General features: G+C 37.2%; 1 protein-coding gene across 8 annotated transcripts in view; it reads left to right on the forward strand.

Annotated features, from left to right (window-relative positions):
- The window catches only part of BNC2 (basonuclin 2), a 349,580-nt gene that overhangs the window by 5,987 nt on the left and 328,898 nt on the right, over positions 1–14,695 (forward strand). For 4 of the 8 annotated variants that reach the window (XM_019281985.1, XM_019281977.3, XM_019281973.1 and 1 more), the window contains exon 1: positions 7,985–8,038. The exons of 3 other annotated variants lie outside the window; for them this stretch is intronic. In XM_019281985.1, the coding sequence (XP_019137530.1) occupies positions 8,000–8,038 (39 nt within the window). In that variant the 5' untranslated portion in view covers positions 7,985–7,999. Of the gene's footprint in view, positions 1–293; positions 396–7,984; positions 8,039–14,695 lie in introns of those variants that run through there. One more of the 8 variants, XM_010392978.3, reaches the window with a different exon arrangement.

Below are 14,695 nucleotides of genomic sequence, written 5' to 3' on the forward strand. Positions count from 1 at the left end.
GACAAACTTATTTACCATTTCAGTAAATTACATAATCCAGTGAGATAAAGTACCATATTTGTCTCCTTTATCTCTCACACAGTAGCTCTCATTATGTGCTGTGCTAGTAAAACCCTTTATTTGTTGATTATTAGAATCTTAGTACACTCAGGACTTCTGCTGTAATTTAATGTGGTTGTTCAAAGAGGTTCTCTCATTTAGAATCTTCCCATAATACTCTCACCACATATTATAAATATGTATATTTTATACTCCAGATAGATATGTAAATACTTTTTTTTTTTTTATTCCAGGTAAATCAAGGATTTTGAGAGAGAATTCTTTTCATCTGCAGCATCTATTTCAGTACTTTTCTCTTGAAATATGTTATGGAAAAAGAACTCACACAAATTCAGGTAACGATCAGATTTGCTTCTGATTCGTTACTTTAGAGAGTTCTTCCTGTTTCTTTAATTTTTTTTAATGTCCTACTATGTACTTAAATCACATTTTTGTAGAAAACTATGAAAAAGCTAGAGAAGTTTTAAAACCATGCTGGGCATTGCAATTATTTTTTCATTATGAAAACTAGAATGTTCATAGTGCTGATTTGTAAGTCACAAGCGAAGTGAAATCAAAATGCCATAAGCTAACCACTAAAAAGTTTTTAAGTCACCATGGTCTGGTGCACTGTCTGGAAGTTCAGCTATGTTTTTGCAGAGTATTGCAATTGGTTAGGTTTACTGTTCTGCTGCATATAAAACTGTAGAAGCGAGGCCTGTTAGAAAATCTTCAGCTATGGGAAGTTTTAAAGGGTATGCAAAGCATATTATTCACTGTTATCAGCTGTAAATGAAGCTGGGTGTATGTACAACACCCGTCATGCTGTCAGCTGGAATCACACTGAATTAGTGTTGCAACTTTATTATATGTCAAATATGTATTATTTTGAAACTTTTGATTTGTGCTCTTAGTCAATGCTCTTTACTGTTGAATACAGAGATGTAACAGCAAACAAAAAACATTTTTCCCTTTTGTGACCTGACATTTGCCAAAGTGCCCCATGCTGAAATCTCTTTTCAGTATCTTTTTTTTTCTTCCAAAGCCAGACATGTACCCAGACACAAAAGCCTCTGTGTATAGCAAGCTGTTTTAAATATTGTGACTCGACGATGTGCTGTCCTTTCTCGGCTTGAGCCAAGGATCTCTGCTCAGTGTCTGTGGATTACCAAGTCCCTTCTTTATTGTACCTCTTGTCAGCTATTCCTATTCATTTAACCTTTCATTAGTGTCTGTGCAGCTTCACTGTCTGGAAAGGCAAGGAGAAACCTAAAGGCCTACTGTCACAGTTATTAGATTTCTCGGTTACATCCCAGCAACCATAAAGGAGTAAGAGTCAACACTATTGTCATGCATGCTGCTATCCTGGGGTGCAACTCTTCTGTGCATGTCAAGGACATGTGCCACATGTTGATAATGCATCCCAGAGATAAATGCACAACATGGGGGATAAACCAAGGCTGGCACTAATGAGCTTTGTAGGAGTTATTGCAAAGACAAACAGTTGTGAAGGAATTTCTCTTAAAATGGTGAAGAGATGGATTTGCACTAAGTGTTGCCAAGGCTTGCTTGCAAGGTACTTGTCAATCACGTTAGTTTCATTTAAGTGCGATTTTCAAAGAAAATATGCTTTCTATGACTTAGAAATGTTTGCTTTTCACTTTTTAAGCTGCCAGGCTAAAATGTACTTTAAATTGTCCTCAATAATACACATTATGACAATTGTTTGTATTTAATTGTTTTTGGATCAAAAGCTGCAAATCTTTCAAATTACTTTAAAAAAAATTGCTAATATGGATTCCGATACATTTTAAAATATTCCTCTTAGGAAAACTTGAAAGTTCACTCTTGATTTTGTAAAAGCATTGTCATGGTCTTTTCTGAGGCATAAATTTGGCTAAGAATACCTAGGTCCATCTAAATAGTTTATTCTACATTTGCTACCCAAAGAGCCAAAATTACTAGTTGTGATGCAACTTCCTCATTCTACTGAGGCACATCCTCCATTTAATCCAGCAGAATATTCACATACATTTTGCTTCTGAAGTTTCTTGAAGCCCATCTTATCCCGTTAACCAAATCTAAGTGAACTCTGAGCTCTCAGTTTATATAATAGCAAAAAATACATGCTTATTCCTGACTTCCCTCTAGCTGACCTTTTAGAATGCATTTCAGTTACATTTTTATCAGTAGCATTATCACAATATGATGTATAACTTCATACAACTTTCATGAGGAGATTTCAGCCAAAACAAAATTAGACCTATATGTTTATAGTTAAATTATAATTTTAATAGCACTCCTTCATTCTATATAAAACATTAGGCTCTCATATTGCTCCTATTCACAGCAAGGTTGAAAGTGGGAGTAAAGCCACTGAAACCAGTGGAGTTAAAGTTTTGTTAAACTGTTGAATAAAGTCTAGTCACCTACTTTGCACTTTTCATAGCATGCTAGGAAGATTTTGAAGATTATAAATCTAGTGGGCTACAGGAAAATTCTTTAAAACTTCCTTATTTCAGATGAACATTTTCGATTAACATCACCTGAAAGTATGAGTGGTCATCATTCATTAATAGGAATTCTGTGCTTTTTAGCTCTTGATATTTTTATGTTAAAGAAGTAAGGCCTGGCTGCACCTTTTGCTTTAATTCAGAACATAGAATCCAAAGTGACCAGCGGTATAATAGTTGGTTGTAGGAACAAGTGCATCCAAAGAAAAATGCATTTAAGAGAAAATTCAGCAAAAGTAGTCTTTTTATATTTCTTGTTCAAACACTGGAAACATTTGTGACGCTGATACTTCATTCCAGTTTCCTGAAATTAAAAGAGAAGCTTCTGTATTTTGTGATTTGAATTAGACAAATATTTAAATGGAAAAAAAATCTTCAGACATGATCTGGAACAAATATAAAAGTTCCCTTAGTTTAAAACATCCTTTCATTACTAGACTGATATTAGCTTTGATGAGTCTAAAACTTACTACATGGTTTCCAAATCAAAGATGAAAGGGCCAGTTAGGAATCAAATAAATTTTCCTGTTGAAATGTAGCATTTGACATTTAGAAAGATGTGCTCAGCATGATGAACCACTTCTCTTTACTGTAACTAGCCTGGTGATTTTTTTGCAATAAAACTACTTTGAAATTGAATTGAGGTATAATAAATTTAAGGTAAATTAATTTGGAACCCCTGATTAGTGCCATTTTTGAACTAAGGAAAATATTTTCCTGAAAGTGCTTTTTCACTCTTTATTGTTAAGACATGTAAAATTTCATTACTAAGTAATTACTTGTGTAGTTGTTTTGATAGACTCTTTCTGGTCTAACTCCATTGACTTTGTAGTGGCAGTGTGCCAATTTTATTAAAGAAAGGTTTTGTTATTCATCTCACTGTGGAGTTGCAGGTATATTCCTAATACTAGTCAAGTGGGCATATACCCCAACTGTATGTTTGGAAAGTTATTATTATGAACAGTAATTTATAGTTTACAATACAGCTGAGCAGTGCTTTTTTACTGTTCTGATGCCAATTATATGCTTCTAAAAGTCTACTGATAATACTTAACTCTCCAGAATGAGATTCTGTACGGAATCCTAGAGAGCATTTTGGAAAATGTTTTGCTGCTCTGCTAGAGATGCTAAGAATTAGAAAAAAAAAGCAAATACTGCATAAGTAAAAGTGAAAACTTTCAACTTTTTTGTTAGGCTGTAACTATATTTCAGTTAGCAGCTGTATTTTGAGCCAGCTTTTGAAGATACCCTGTTTCTGATATCCCACAAAATATGCCTGATCAAAATAAATGACACTACAAGCCAGTTGGCTAAGTGATTATATAAGCAGTGTGAAGAGTCTGAGTAATTTATGTTTTTCAGTACAGAAACTGGCATTAAGATTTTCCTCTCACTTTGGTGCAAATATTAAAACTCAGTGTGTAGAATTACATATGTTATGTAACTAAAAGCTTCTAAGTGAATTTAAGTCTAAGCTAATGTAATTCACATGGTAAGACAGCAAGAAAGTTAAGTAGGAACAGGAAGCAATAGCAGATAAGCGATGTGTGATTTAAAGGTTTCTGTTCCTTTACTTAAATGACACTTATTTTTTAACTTTTGCCTTTGGAACATAAGTTACAACCTTCAATATTTCCTCTTATCTACATGTAACTCATACTAGTTTGTGTATCAGTGGTGAATCTCATTTATCAGCTGGTATATTTAAGGGATTTGTGATATCAGATGATTCTTCATAAGCAAGAATTTCTTCAGTTCCTGAGTGGACACTTTTGCAGTGGTGTGGTCAGTATGACAGTAGCAGGGATGGGAGTGATCTTCTGGTTCTTTGTGGTTTGGATTGGGGGTCATAAAATGGGAAGAAACTGCTCACCATCTCCTGTAGATTGATGGACAGCCTTTGTGAATGCTCTAGTAGTAGTCATTTAAAAACAAGAGATGAATAATAGGGTCTCTGATGCAGGTGATAGCAGGGAAGGAGGTGGGTGAGATTGATAGTATAATGCTGGAAGGACCTGGACATTCTATCTCTAGTCACCCCAGCAGCAGGACAAGAGGCTTGCCTCTTTCCAACTGTGCACAACTTTCACGTTCTCTCATGTTACTTGTATGTGGAATTTCATGGCTCTTTTCCTGCTAATGATTCACAGGTGTGGGAAGTATGGTGGGATGAATTTTGTATAATTTGTGAGTTCCATGCAGTATTTGGAAGCCTCTGGGCTTTACAGAGGACTTTTGAGTCTGTTAGACAAACCTATGGAACACACAGGCAGTTAATGTCTTCTCATTGTCAAACATGGAGGGTCAAAAAAAATCACTCTTCTCATGAAGCTCTTGCCACACTCACAAAGAATATAATTACACTAGGTCAGACAGTTGCAAGAGAGAAGCTTGCTGGGTGGTGGAGTCAAGAGAACTACTCTTGTCCTCACCTCACAACAATAGTTTTAACCCTCACCTAGAGTTCAGCCTCAAGGATGTGAGGGTTACAACTATTCACCTTCAGACTTCAGTTTTAAATTCAAGCAGTTTTTAGGATTGTTTTTACTCTTGTTGTGATAAGTTTATAACAAAGAAACACAAATTTAGCTCATAACAAGCAAAATCGTAAAATCATAGAATGATTAGTGTTGGAAGGAACCCTGAAGATTGTCTAGTTCCAACCCCCCACCATGGGCAGGGACACTTTTCACTAGATCAGATTACTCAAAACTCCATCCAACCTGGCCTTGAACACTTTCCAGAGGCAGGACATCCACAAATTGCCTAGACAAGCTGTTCCAGTGCCCCACCACTCTCACAGTAACACATTTCTCCTTAATACCTAGACTAAACCTACACCCTTTCAGTTTGAAGCCATTACCCTTACATTTCTATATGAAAAGTCTCTCTTAATCTTTCTTATAAGCTCCTGTCAGGTACTTGGGGTGACTTCAGGTCACCCCAAAGCCTTTTCCCCAGGCTGAAATATCGTAGCTGTATCAGCCTTTCCTCATAGGAGAGGTGCTCCATCCCTATAATGAACTTGTCAGCCCTCCTCTGGACTCACTCCAACGGCTCCATGTCCCCCCTGTGCTGGGGACCCCAGAGCTGGATGCAGCACTGCAGGTGGGGTCTCACCAGAGCAGAGCAGAGGTGTACAATCCCCTCCCTGGCCTGCTGCCCATGCTGCTTTGGATGCAGCCCAGGATAAAGTTGGTTTTTTGGAATGCAAGCACAAATTGCCAGCTCATGTCCAGCTTTTCATCCCTGTAAGCCCCCCAAGTCACTCTCCTCAAGGGTGCTCTCTTTCCTTAATTCCCTGGTCTGTGTTGGTACCGGGACTTGCCCTGACCCAGGTGCAATACCTTGCTCTTGACCTTGTTGAATCTCATGAGATTCCCATGGACCCACTCCTAGAGCTTGTCCAGGACCCTCTGGATGGCATCCTGGCCATCAGGTGTCAATCACACCACTCAGCTTGGTGTCGTTTTCAAACTTGCTGATGATGCACTCGATTCCCCTGTCTGTGCCATTGATCAAAGTTATTGATTTAATGACTGAAGACATTAAATAACACTGATCCCAATACTGTCGCTTGAGGGACACCACTTGTCACTGGTGTCCATTGGGATATGGAGCCATTGACCAATACCCTCTGAATGCAACCGTCCACCTTATTCACCTTATCCACCAAACAGTCCATCCACCAAATCCATATCTCTTCAATTTAGAGAAAAGGATATTGTGGGAAATAGCGTCAAGGAACTTATGTGAAGTCCAGATAAATGATGTCCATAGCCCTTCCCTTGTCCACTGATGTCGTCACTCATCATAGAAGGCCACTGGGTTGATCCGGCAAGATTTTCCCTTGATGGAGCAGTACAGGTTGTCTCGAATCACCTCCCTGACTTCCATGTGCCTTAGCAGAGCTTCTAGAAGGATCTGTTCCATGATCTTCCCAGGCATAGAGGGGAGATGACAGGTCGGTCATTGCCAGGGTCCTTCTTTCTGGCCTTTTAAAAATGGGTTCAATGATTCCCCCTTTCCGGTCACCTGAGACTTCCTCTGACTGCCATGATTTTTCAAACACCATGAAGAGTGGCTTGGCAACTACATCAGTCAATTTCCTTATGAGTATGGCATACATCTCATCAGGTCCCATAGAATTATGCGTGATTATGTTCTTCAGATGGTCACAGACCTGATCTTGTCTTACAGTGGGAAGCACTTTGCTCCCCCAATCCCTGTTGTGAGATTCATCCACTCAAGAGGTGTGGGAAGAGAAGTTGCCAGTGAAGACTGAGGCAAAAAGTTGTTCAGTTGTCAGCCTTCTCCTCATCCATTGCTACCAGTTTTCCAACTTGTTTGTCAGAGGGGGTATACCTTCTCTGACCTTCCCATTCTGGTTAACGTATCTGTAGAAGCCTTTGTGATTCTTTGTGTGCCTTGCCGAGGCGAACTGCACTTTTGCCTTGGTCTTCTTCACCCCATCTCTTCATAACTGGGCAGCACCCCAGCACTCTTCCCAGGAAGAAGACCTGTCCCTGCTTCACTGCCACTGCATTTTCACTGTTTGACCAACAGTTCCCTATTCTGCCATACCATCTCCTGCCTTCTTTGCCCGAATTCTCGTTCCTGAGCCTTGCTAGGTCTTATGCTCTATGGAAGACTTCATTAAAGATCTGCCAGCTGTGTTCTACTTCCTTGCCCCTGAGGGCAGTTTCCCAGAGGGTCCAGTCATGGGATTCATCCCACCAAGTTTCAGTAATGGCACCTCAGTCATAACTTTCTAGCAGCGCGGTGGCTTCCAGCTACTCCTATTTGCTGCCTATGCTGCATGCATTGGTGTAGAGGCACTTAAGCTGGATTGTTGGCCAAATCACCTTCTTAGAGGAGCACCTCTAAATTTCATTGAGATATTTCCCTGGTGTCTACTTATTGGCTGTTACTGGCTTAGAAGTTCCTATCTCATCTCCAAATGTGTTCTAGTGTGGCTAGCACATTTCGGACTCATTGACAGAGGGCCCTTGCTAGTACTAAGTTTGTATGTTTCTTTTGTTTTACATGTTGCGAGAATGATTTTGATTTGATGCTTAAATTTAATGCAAAGTTATTTTGAGAAGCAACTTAATGTTTGTGAAAAACTTACCAGTGGCCAGTATAGAAAGATGACCTGCAGATGGACTAGAAGGAAAAACTTTCAGAAATTCTGCTGCAACTTTCCTCTTTGTGTTTGTGTGTGTAGATATTTATACAACATATTATGGTAAGTGCATACACCATATTTCCATATAAACTCGTTAACATATAAATATACACAAACATAGATACCTACGCTCATATACATGGTATGCATACAGTACATACATACATAAATGCATTCAGATATTCCCCCTGGACTCAGCCCTAGGGAGGCACATCTGGTGCTCTGCATCCAGTTCTGGGATCCTCAGTGCAAGAGAGACATGGAGCTGATGGAGCAGATCCAGCAGAGGGTGACAAAGGTGATTAAGGGACTGGAGCATCTTTTTATCAGGAAAGGCTGGGGGAGCTGGGCCTGTTCGGCCTTGAGCAGAGATGACTGAGCAGGGACCTCATCGATGCATACAATTGTCTGAAGGGAGGTGTCGAAAGGATGGATTCAGGCTGTGCTCGGTGCTGCCAGGGAATAGGATGAGAGTCAGTGGGCAGAAACTGATGCACCGGAAGTTCCACCTGAACATGAGGAAGAACTTCTTTACTGTGCATCTAATCAAGCACAGGCACAGATTGCCCATCAATGTTATGGAGTCTCCCTACTGGAGATACTCCAGAACGACTGGGATGCAATTCTGTGCCATGTGCTCTGAGATGACCATGCTTCAGCAGTCAGGTTAGACCAGATGATCTCTTTGGTGGTCCCTTCCAACCTTCCCTATTTTGTGATTCTGATTCAGTGATATACATAAGTATTAATATATATATGTATGCATAATGTTTTTTCTGGACTGAAATTTTTGTTACCAGGAAAGCTTTTTGGGTAGTTCTAGTTCTTGAATAAAAGTAAGATACAGATCCATTCTAAAAATTGTGAAATTTACTGCACTGTTGAAAGGGAAACAAATATTGTACCTCTCTAATCTTAGGAGTACGTTTTAGCAAATACCGGTTTCTGTTTGTAGTTTCGCATTTCTTATTTTATTTTCATTATTCTCTAGCTTTCTTATCTGTTCTGTATATTGTAAACCCTTTTTCTCAACAGTCTCATATAATGCACTGAGTTTCCTTTGAGATATTGAGTTATCTTATTCTGTGATTTGAATATGTTTCCATGGACATTATTTAAACAAAAGCCAGTGTTGTGAATCTGTGTCTTATAAATATATTATAGTAATGATAATGAGACCTGCTAACAACCAAGCCTCTCATAGTTCTCTAATTCTGTGAAGGGCCAGCTCTTGTGGATATTTTGTCTTGAAAGCAGTGTTGAATTGGATTTGTAGAAGAATCCTTGTAGATACTTGCCTAATTTAAGGATTTCCTTTCTTTTAAGAAATCTGATGGCTCCCATTTGTGATGGCAATATTTCATAAAAAGCACAACATTATGCCTTTTGTAATACATTATAAAAGAAGAGTAACCAAAACTGGTCTGGCATTTCATTGGCTTGCAAAAGAGGATCTTCCATCCTTTTATGTTTGTTTCTATTGCTGTTATAAATGTACATTTAAATATATTGTGATTATATTGTCATGGGAATGTTTCATATAGTGCACGTTTGGTTAGTTTTTGTTATGTATCTCTGAATTTTCTGTGAAAAAGCTTCAGGACTGTGAAAATTTTAGGAACTTGCTGTTCCTAGTAAGAAGGTGTTGGGAAAATAAGTATTTATAGCTGAGGATAACCGTAAAATAATGGGAAATACCAGGTGACAAAATGCAGGAAAAAGCATAGAACTTCATAAGTTATGTGAAGGGTAATGGAAGCTCAGCTGAAATTAAGTCCTACTACTTAACAGCCAACTTCTTTGAATACCATTCATGTAATTGCACTATTGCAGTCACTGGGATAGGTATGCAGAGTAAATGAGTCCAGTGCAAACAGACTCAGGTGTTGTTTAACTTGATTTCAGGTAAGGTAGAAGTTGGTGCCTTTGAGGTATTACATAATTTCAATGGAAATACTTAGTGTTCTGTTAGATGGTTTTTGTTGGCCTTCAGTACTTAAAAAACTCTGTTATCTAGCTTATTGAAATTTCATCCCAAGATGTCAAGAAAATATGTTACAAAATTGAATTATAGACATAATCCAGGTATCATTCTAGGACCTTACTCATAAAGAAAGATGGCATATATATGACAATTCAGGAGTGAACAAACTTCATCTGCAGCTTATTTAGAGTGAACTGATGGAACAGATCCCCCCTCAGCAAGGCAGTCACTACCAGATCTCACATTGACTTGAAAAAGACTTTTACCTTTCTAAATTCCTGGTTCTTGTGAACATACCTACTGAAGACTGCTTCTACTAACCCTCAGTAGGAAGTGAAAGCTTTTCAACTGATTTTTACTGTCCTGATCACATGTAGTTTACCTCAGTTTTAGTGCTGGTAAATCTATGTGACATGCTACAAGTTAACTCATACACTGTGAGTCTGTATCCTGGTCACCTGATGGTTCCTTCTTTGTGTAATTGTTTTCTAATAGTTCACGGGTGTTTTGCCTTTGGCTTTCATGAGTTTAGTGTCCGGTCTTAATTATCAGAGCTGGAAAACAGTAGAGCCATGGTATTAGCACTTTGTTCTGAAGGGATCATGGTAGCTTGAATTATGGTATATTTTCAACAGGCTTTTTTAATGTCACGCTAAAGACAGGCACTCCATGAATAGTGTCTGAGTCACCATGCTATTTATCCAAAACCTCATAGAATTGAGGAAAAAACATTGTTTTTAACAGAAGTCCAGTCATCCTTCTAGTGTAGCAACTTGTAAGAACTGAAATAGGGGAGCAGTTTTGCTGTAAGTAAAAGCTGCAGGGTTAAAAAACCCTCAACTGAATGCATATCATTAAATGTATGGTCTGCATAATATTATCATCTGTAGCATGTATTCATATGTTGATTGTGAAGAAAGAAAACGTGGGTAATAATGTAACTCTGTAGTATACTGCAATATTCAAAAAATACCAGTCTCTCTTAAATCGAGCAAAATCTGTGAATGAACTCCATAGTCATAGAACACTGGGTTGGAAGGAACCTCACAGATCATCTGGTCCAACCATCCTTAGTAAAACTTGGTCTGGTTGATCAGTGCAATGCTCTATGTTATGTGTTTTCCTGAGGTGCACTGTAGCTCTGGAGCGCACTGAATTGCAGTAAGTTCTTATTTATTCATACTAGCATTATGCTCTTACTTACTTACAGCACTTGAAGTGCACCAGTGCCTCTTGAATGCAGGATCAATGCCCACAAATTATGCAAGATGAAGTCTTTCCTTCTCTTGAGATGATCCTAATTTTTGAAAACTGTTGTTTGTAAGACTGAGAAGTAAAGGTCTGGTTGCTGAGCCAGACAGAGTTTAGAGAAGCTAACACAGGTTGATAGTTTTGGGTGTACCCACATGCTGCCAATTTTGTTTCTTGCTTTGCCAAAATTAGGTTACTTTCCTTCTTGTTGTATTCATGAACTGAAAAAGTGCTGAATGTGGCCCACCCAGCTACTATGCAGGTTAAGTAAACTGTTTCTGGGATGATGTTGAAAGTACTAGTTTTAACGGAGGAAGACTTATATGGTTTAAGTGCCATGTTAGCCATAGTACCACAATTATAAACAAACATTTATATATATATAAATATATATAATATATATATATATAATAAACATATAAATGTATATAAATAAACATTTAACTATTTCAGCTTCAGATGAAATATGTATGTGATACTGTGCTCTTCATGTCTTTGAAAAATTTCTTTCTTTCCTCATATATATATAGTATGTGACATCACAGACACACGGTTTCCACGTATTCGGCAAGGGCCATGTTTTTTGTTAAGTATCTGAAGCAGGGAAAAGAGAGTTATTGTCAGATTTTGTTTAGATAGGACATGGTGTATGCTGACAAAAGAAATATTTCTGCCAACAGCGCTGTATCAGCTCTCTAAGTAATGTTAATCTAAGAGGATGGAGGTTACTGTAGTAAGAGCATTACTGTATTCATTTTAGAAAGGCAATGTATTTTTTTGCTCAAAGTTTGTCTAAGGGCGTGAAATTAAACATGTTATGCTGTTATGTTCTATGAGATAGTTACCAAAATTGAATATCTGGTTCATTTGTATATCAAGAATACGTAAACTGTTTTCTAAATAGAGGAAAACCCTAAAAAATTACTATTGTGTCTTATGCAAATATTAGCTTAATGAATTTCAGTCTGGAAAAGTATCAATTATGATTGTTTTAGCTTAAGGTGTGCTTTCCAAGATATCTACATCATGAATTTATGGACTTTGAATTTCATTTAAAGAGACAGTGTCAGTGTTTCCTGTTAAAAAAACTGTAATCATGGGCATCCTGTTCAAAAAATGACCTTTAAAGTACTTGTTTGTAGGGAACATGGCAGAGCAAGAAGACCCTTTCAAATATCTGAGGAAGCTGATTTAAACTAGCTGAAGTCTAATTCTTTCTGTAGAATCAAACAAGACAACCATAAGGTTAATCCATATGGACATTGCCATTATACTTCATTTGGTGTCTTGTTGGTTGCTTAAATGAAAACATTTAGAAACTAGATACCTAATTGAACTGCTCAGAGCTCACTTATTCTGAAGTTAGTACTAAAGGCCCTTCCAGGGACTGCTGTTTGAAAGCATGTTGATGATATGTCTTTGACAGTAATACTCTTTTTTCTTTTCTTTCTTTTTTTTTTTTCTTTTCTAATGCCAAGATAAGTACTACTTGTATAATCCTTGCCTAATTTATTTTAGAATTGATAGAATTTGGTGTTTCATCCCAGATTTAAGATCCCATGCCCACAGTCATTAAAGAAATCTTCTTTGATTTGTATAAATGTTTTGTCATAATGTAGTCTTTAGGGAAGAATTACACCCTTTCACTGAAAGAAAAGAAACCATTCAAAGGATTGAGTCTCTTTTTCTTAATTTGTAATATAGCCCATTTTGGTGCTTCAGGGCAATATTTTTTTTCTCTCCAGCTTATGAAGGGTGTTTCAGCTGAATATACTCATACCTTTAAAAATCATTTGGTGTGAGAACTTTTTAAGTTACAGGGTGGTTTATTTTTTTTTTTTTATAATACAGTATACCCTGCCTTTGAGCTTTCAATTTAAGTCTTCTGTCATATACTGCCAAAAACTTTGTTCAGAGCTCTGTCTGTGTTGAAACATGTATGTCTGTCCCAGTGTCATAACTAATTATATACCTTGTATGCTTACTTCTAGTAATTGGAAAGTAGACCTACCGCAGGATAAGTTTTAGTATTAGATTGTATCTTGGGGACATGTTGCAGAAATCAAGTTTCCACCAAGCAGCAACTTGAATTTGTAAACAGATATTACTATTTTAAGTGCATCATCTCATGGTTGTTTCTTGACATCTGTGTGTGTTTGTTTTAAACCTGGGGAGAGGGTGTTTTTGAACTGTACCTCTGCATGAGTAGTAATTATAACCCACTTCTTTTTAATCACAGTATTCTGAAGTGTCTGTTATCTCCACTTCAGATGAAGGCCTATGTTGCCATGCTGTCTTTCTGCAAATTGTGTTTGGTGGTTCTGAACTTCCAAAAATATGTCTGTACATAGCGCTTGGCTAAGTTCTGTTGGCCTGCAATGCTGTTTTCAGTTCCTTACTTTAAGAAAAGGAAAAAAGAAAAGGAGCTGGAGACTGTAATTTTTATCAGTAAGAAAGCATGGAAATTGGAGGGAAAAGCAACATTTCTTTTGTCTTTCCCTTTGTAGCATCCTTTGCTTGTGTTTTGTGTGTATGAATACATGTATATGTCTTTGAGTATCTATAAATTTTCCTAGGTACATGCAGAATGAAAGAGCTAGTCTTGCAGTTATGTGTAATTTTTCTCTGCGTGCTTAGAGCTAGGCTAGCAAACAATGATTTATACACACCAGCATGTAAAAATATGTGCTCCTTGTTCATGCCTGCTGAATAAAGACTTTGCCAGTCTTAAGTCTCAGAGCCTCACATGTAGCTGCAATTAAAGTCTTAGGACTGAGCATTTAATGCTAACAATAGATTACAGTATTGTTAGGCTGTGTTCTGATTTTGTTAAATTATGGGACCTCATTTTTATGGGAGTTGCATGGCTACTTGCTGTTGTGCATTAAAAACTGTTACTTTCATACAGTAGGTATCACTGTTCTAATAAAACTACAACAGTAGTTCTTGGATTTCTCCAAAATGCATATTTAATTTTTTTTTACACAATATAGAAAAATAATGAGCATATTTATTATAATAATGATTGCTTTACGGGGAAACTTATTTTTTTATTTGTTTGATAACAAAATGATTGGTTGTCTCTCATTATGTGAAATTTAAGTTTGTTTTTTGTTTTCCAGTTAAAGGTTTCTTAGATAACTTACCTGTTATGTAACCTTCTGTCTATTAGTTCTATGGCAAGAGAGCGGCATGATTTTGTCAAATAAGGCTTTTACTTTGTGGCATCTTTGAAATTAATGTGAATTAAATCACTTCCTTTGAAAGTTTTTGACAACAAAATGTTTGGTGTGTTTTTAAACATTTCCAGTCTCTTGTCAGATAGTTTTATCTTCCACTTTCCTCTCCACAGCTGACATGTTTTAGAAGGGCTCAGGGAAGGAGAAGACTGGGTCAGTCTGACCAGGGAAAGTATAATGCTGTCCCGCATTCCAGTTTTATATGTGTTCACAACTGAGTTAATATTTCTTGCTAAGAAAGATTAGTGTACTGCAAGTAAGATCTTCCAGTGATTTTTAAACTTCAGTTTTCTTCTTTGAATATATGCAAAAATTTAGAATCCTAATTTCTGCAGGGAAAAAAAAATATTATTTACCAGTATAAAAAAGCATACTTCACATACAGGATTTTGGTAGGGTTTTAAAAAATATTTATCTTGTTGGAACTTTAAGTAATTTTATTATTTTTCTTATCTGTTTATACAACTCTCTACTCACATGT

This window comes from Corvus cornix, chromosome Z (assembly GCF_000738735.6).
Source record: "Corvus cornix cornix isolate S_Up_H32 chromosome Z, ASM73873v5, whole genome shotgun sequence".
Taxonomy (NCBI): domain Eukaryota; kingdom Metazoa; phylum Chordata; class Aves; order Passeriformes; family Corvidae; genus Corvus; species Corvus cornix.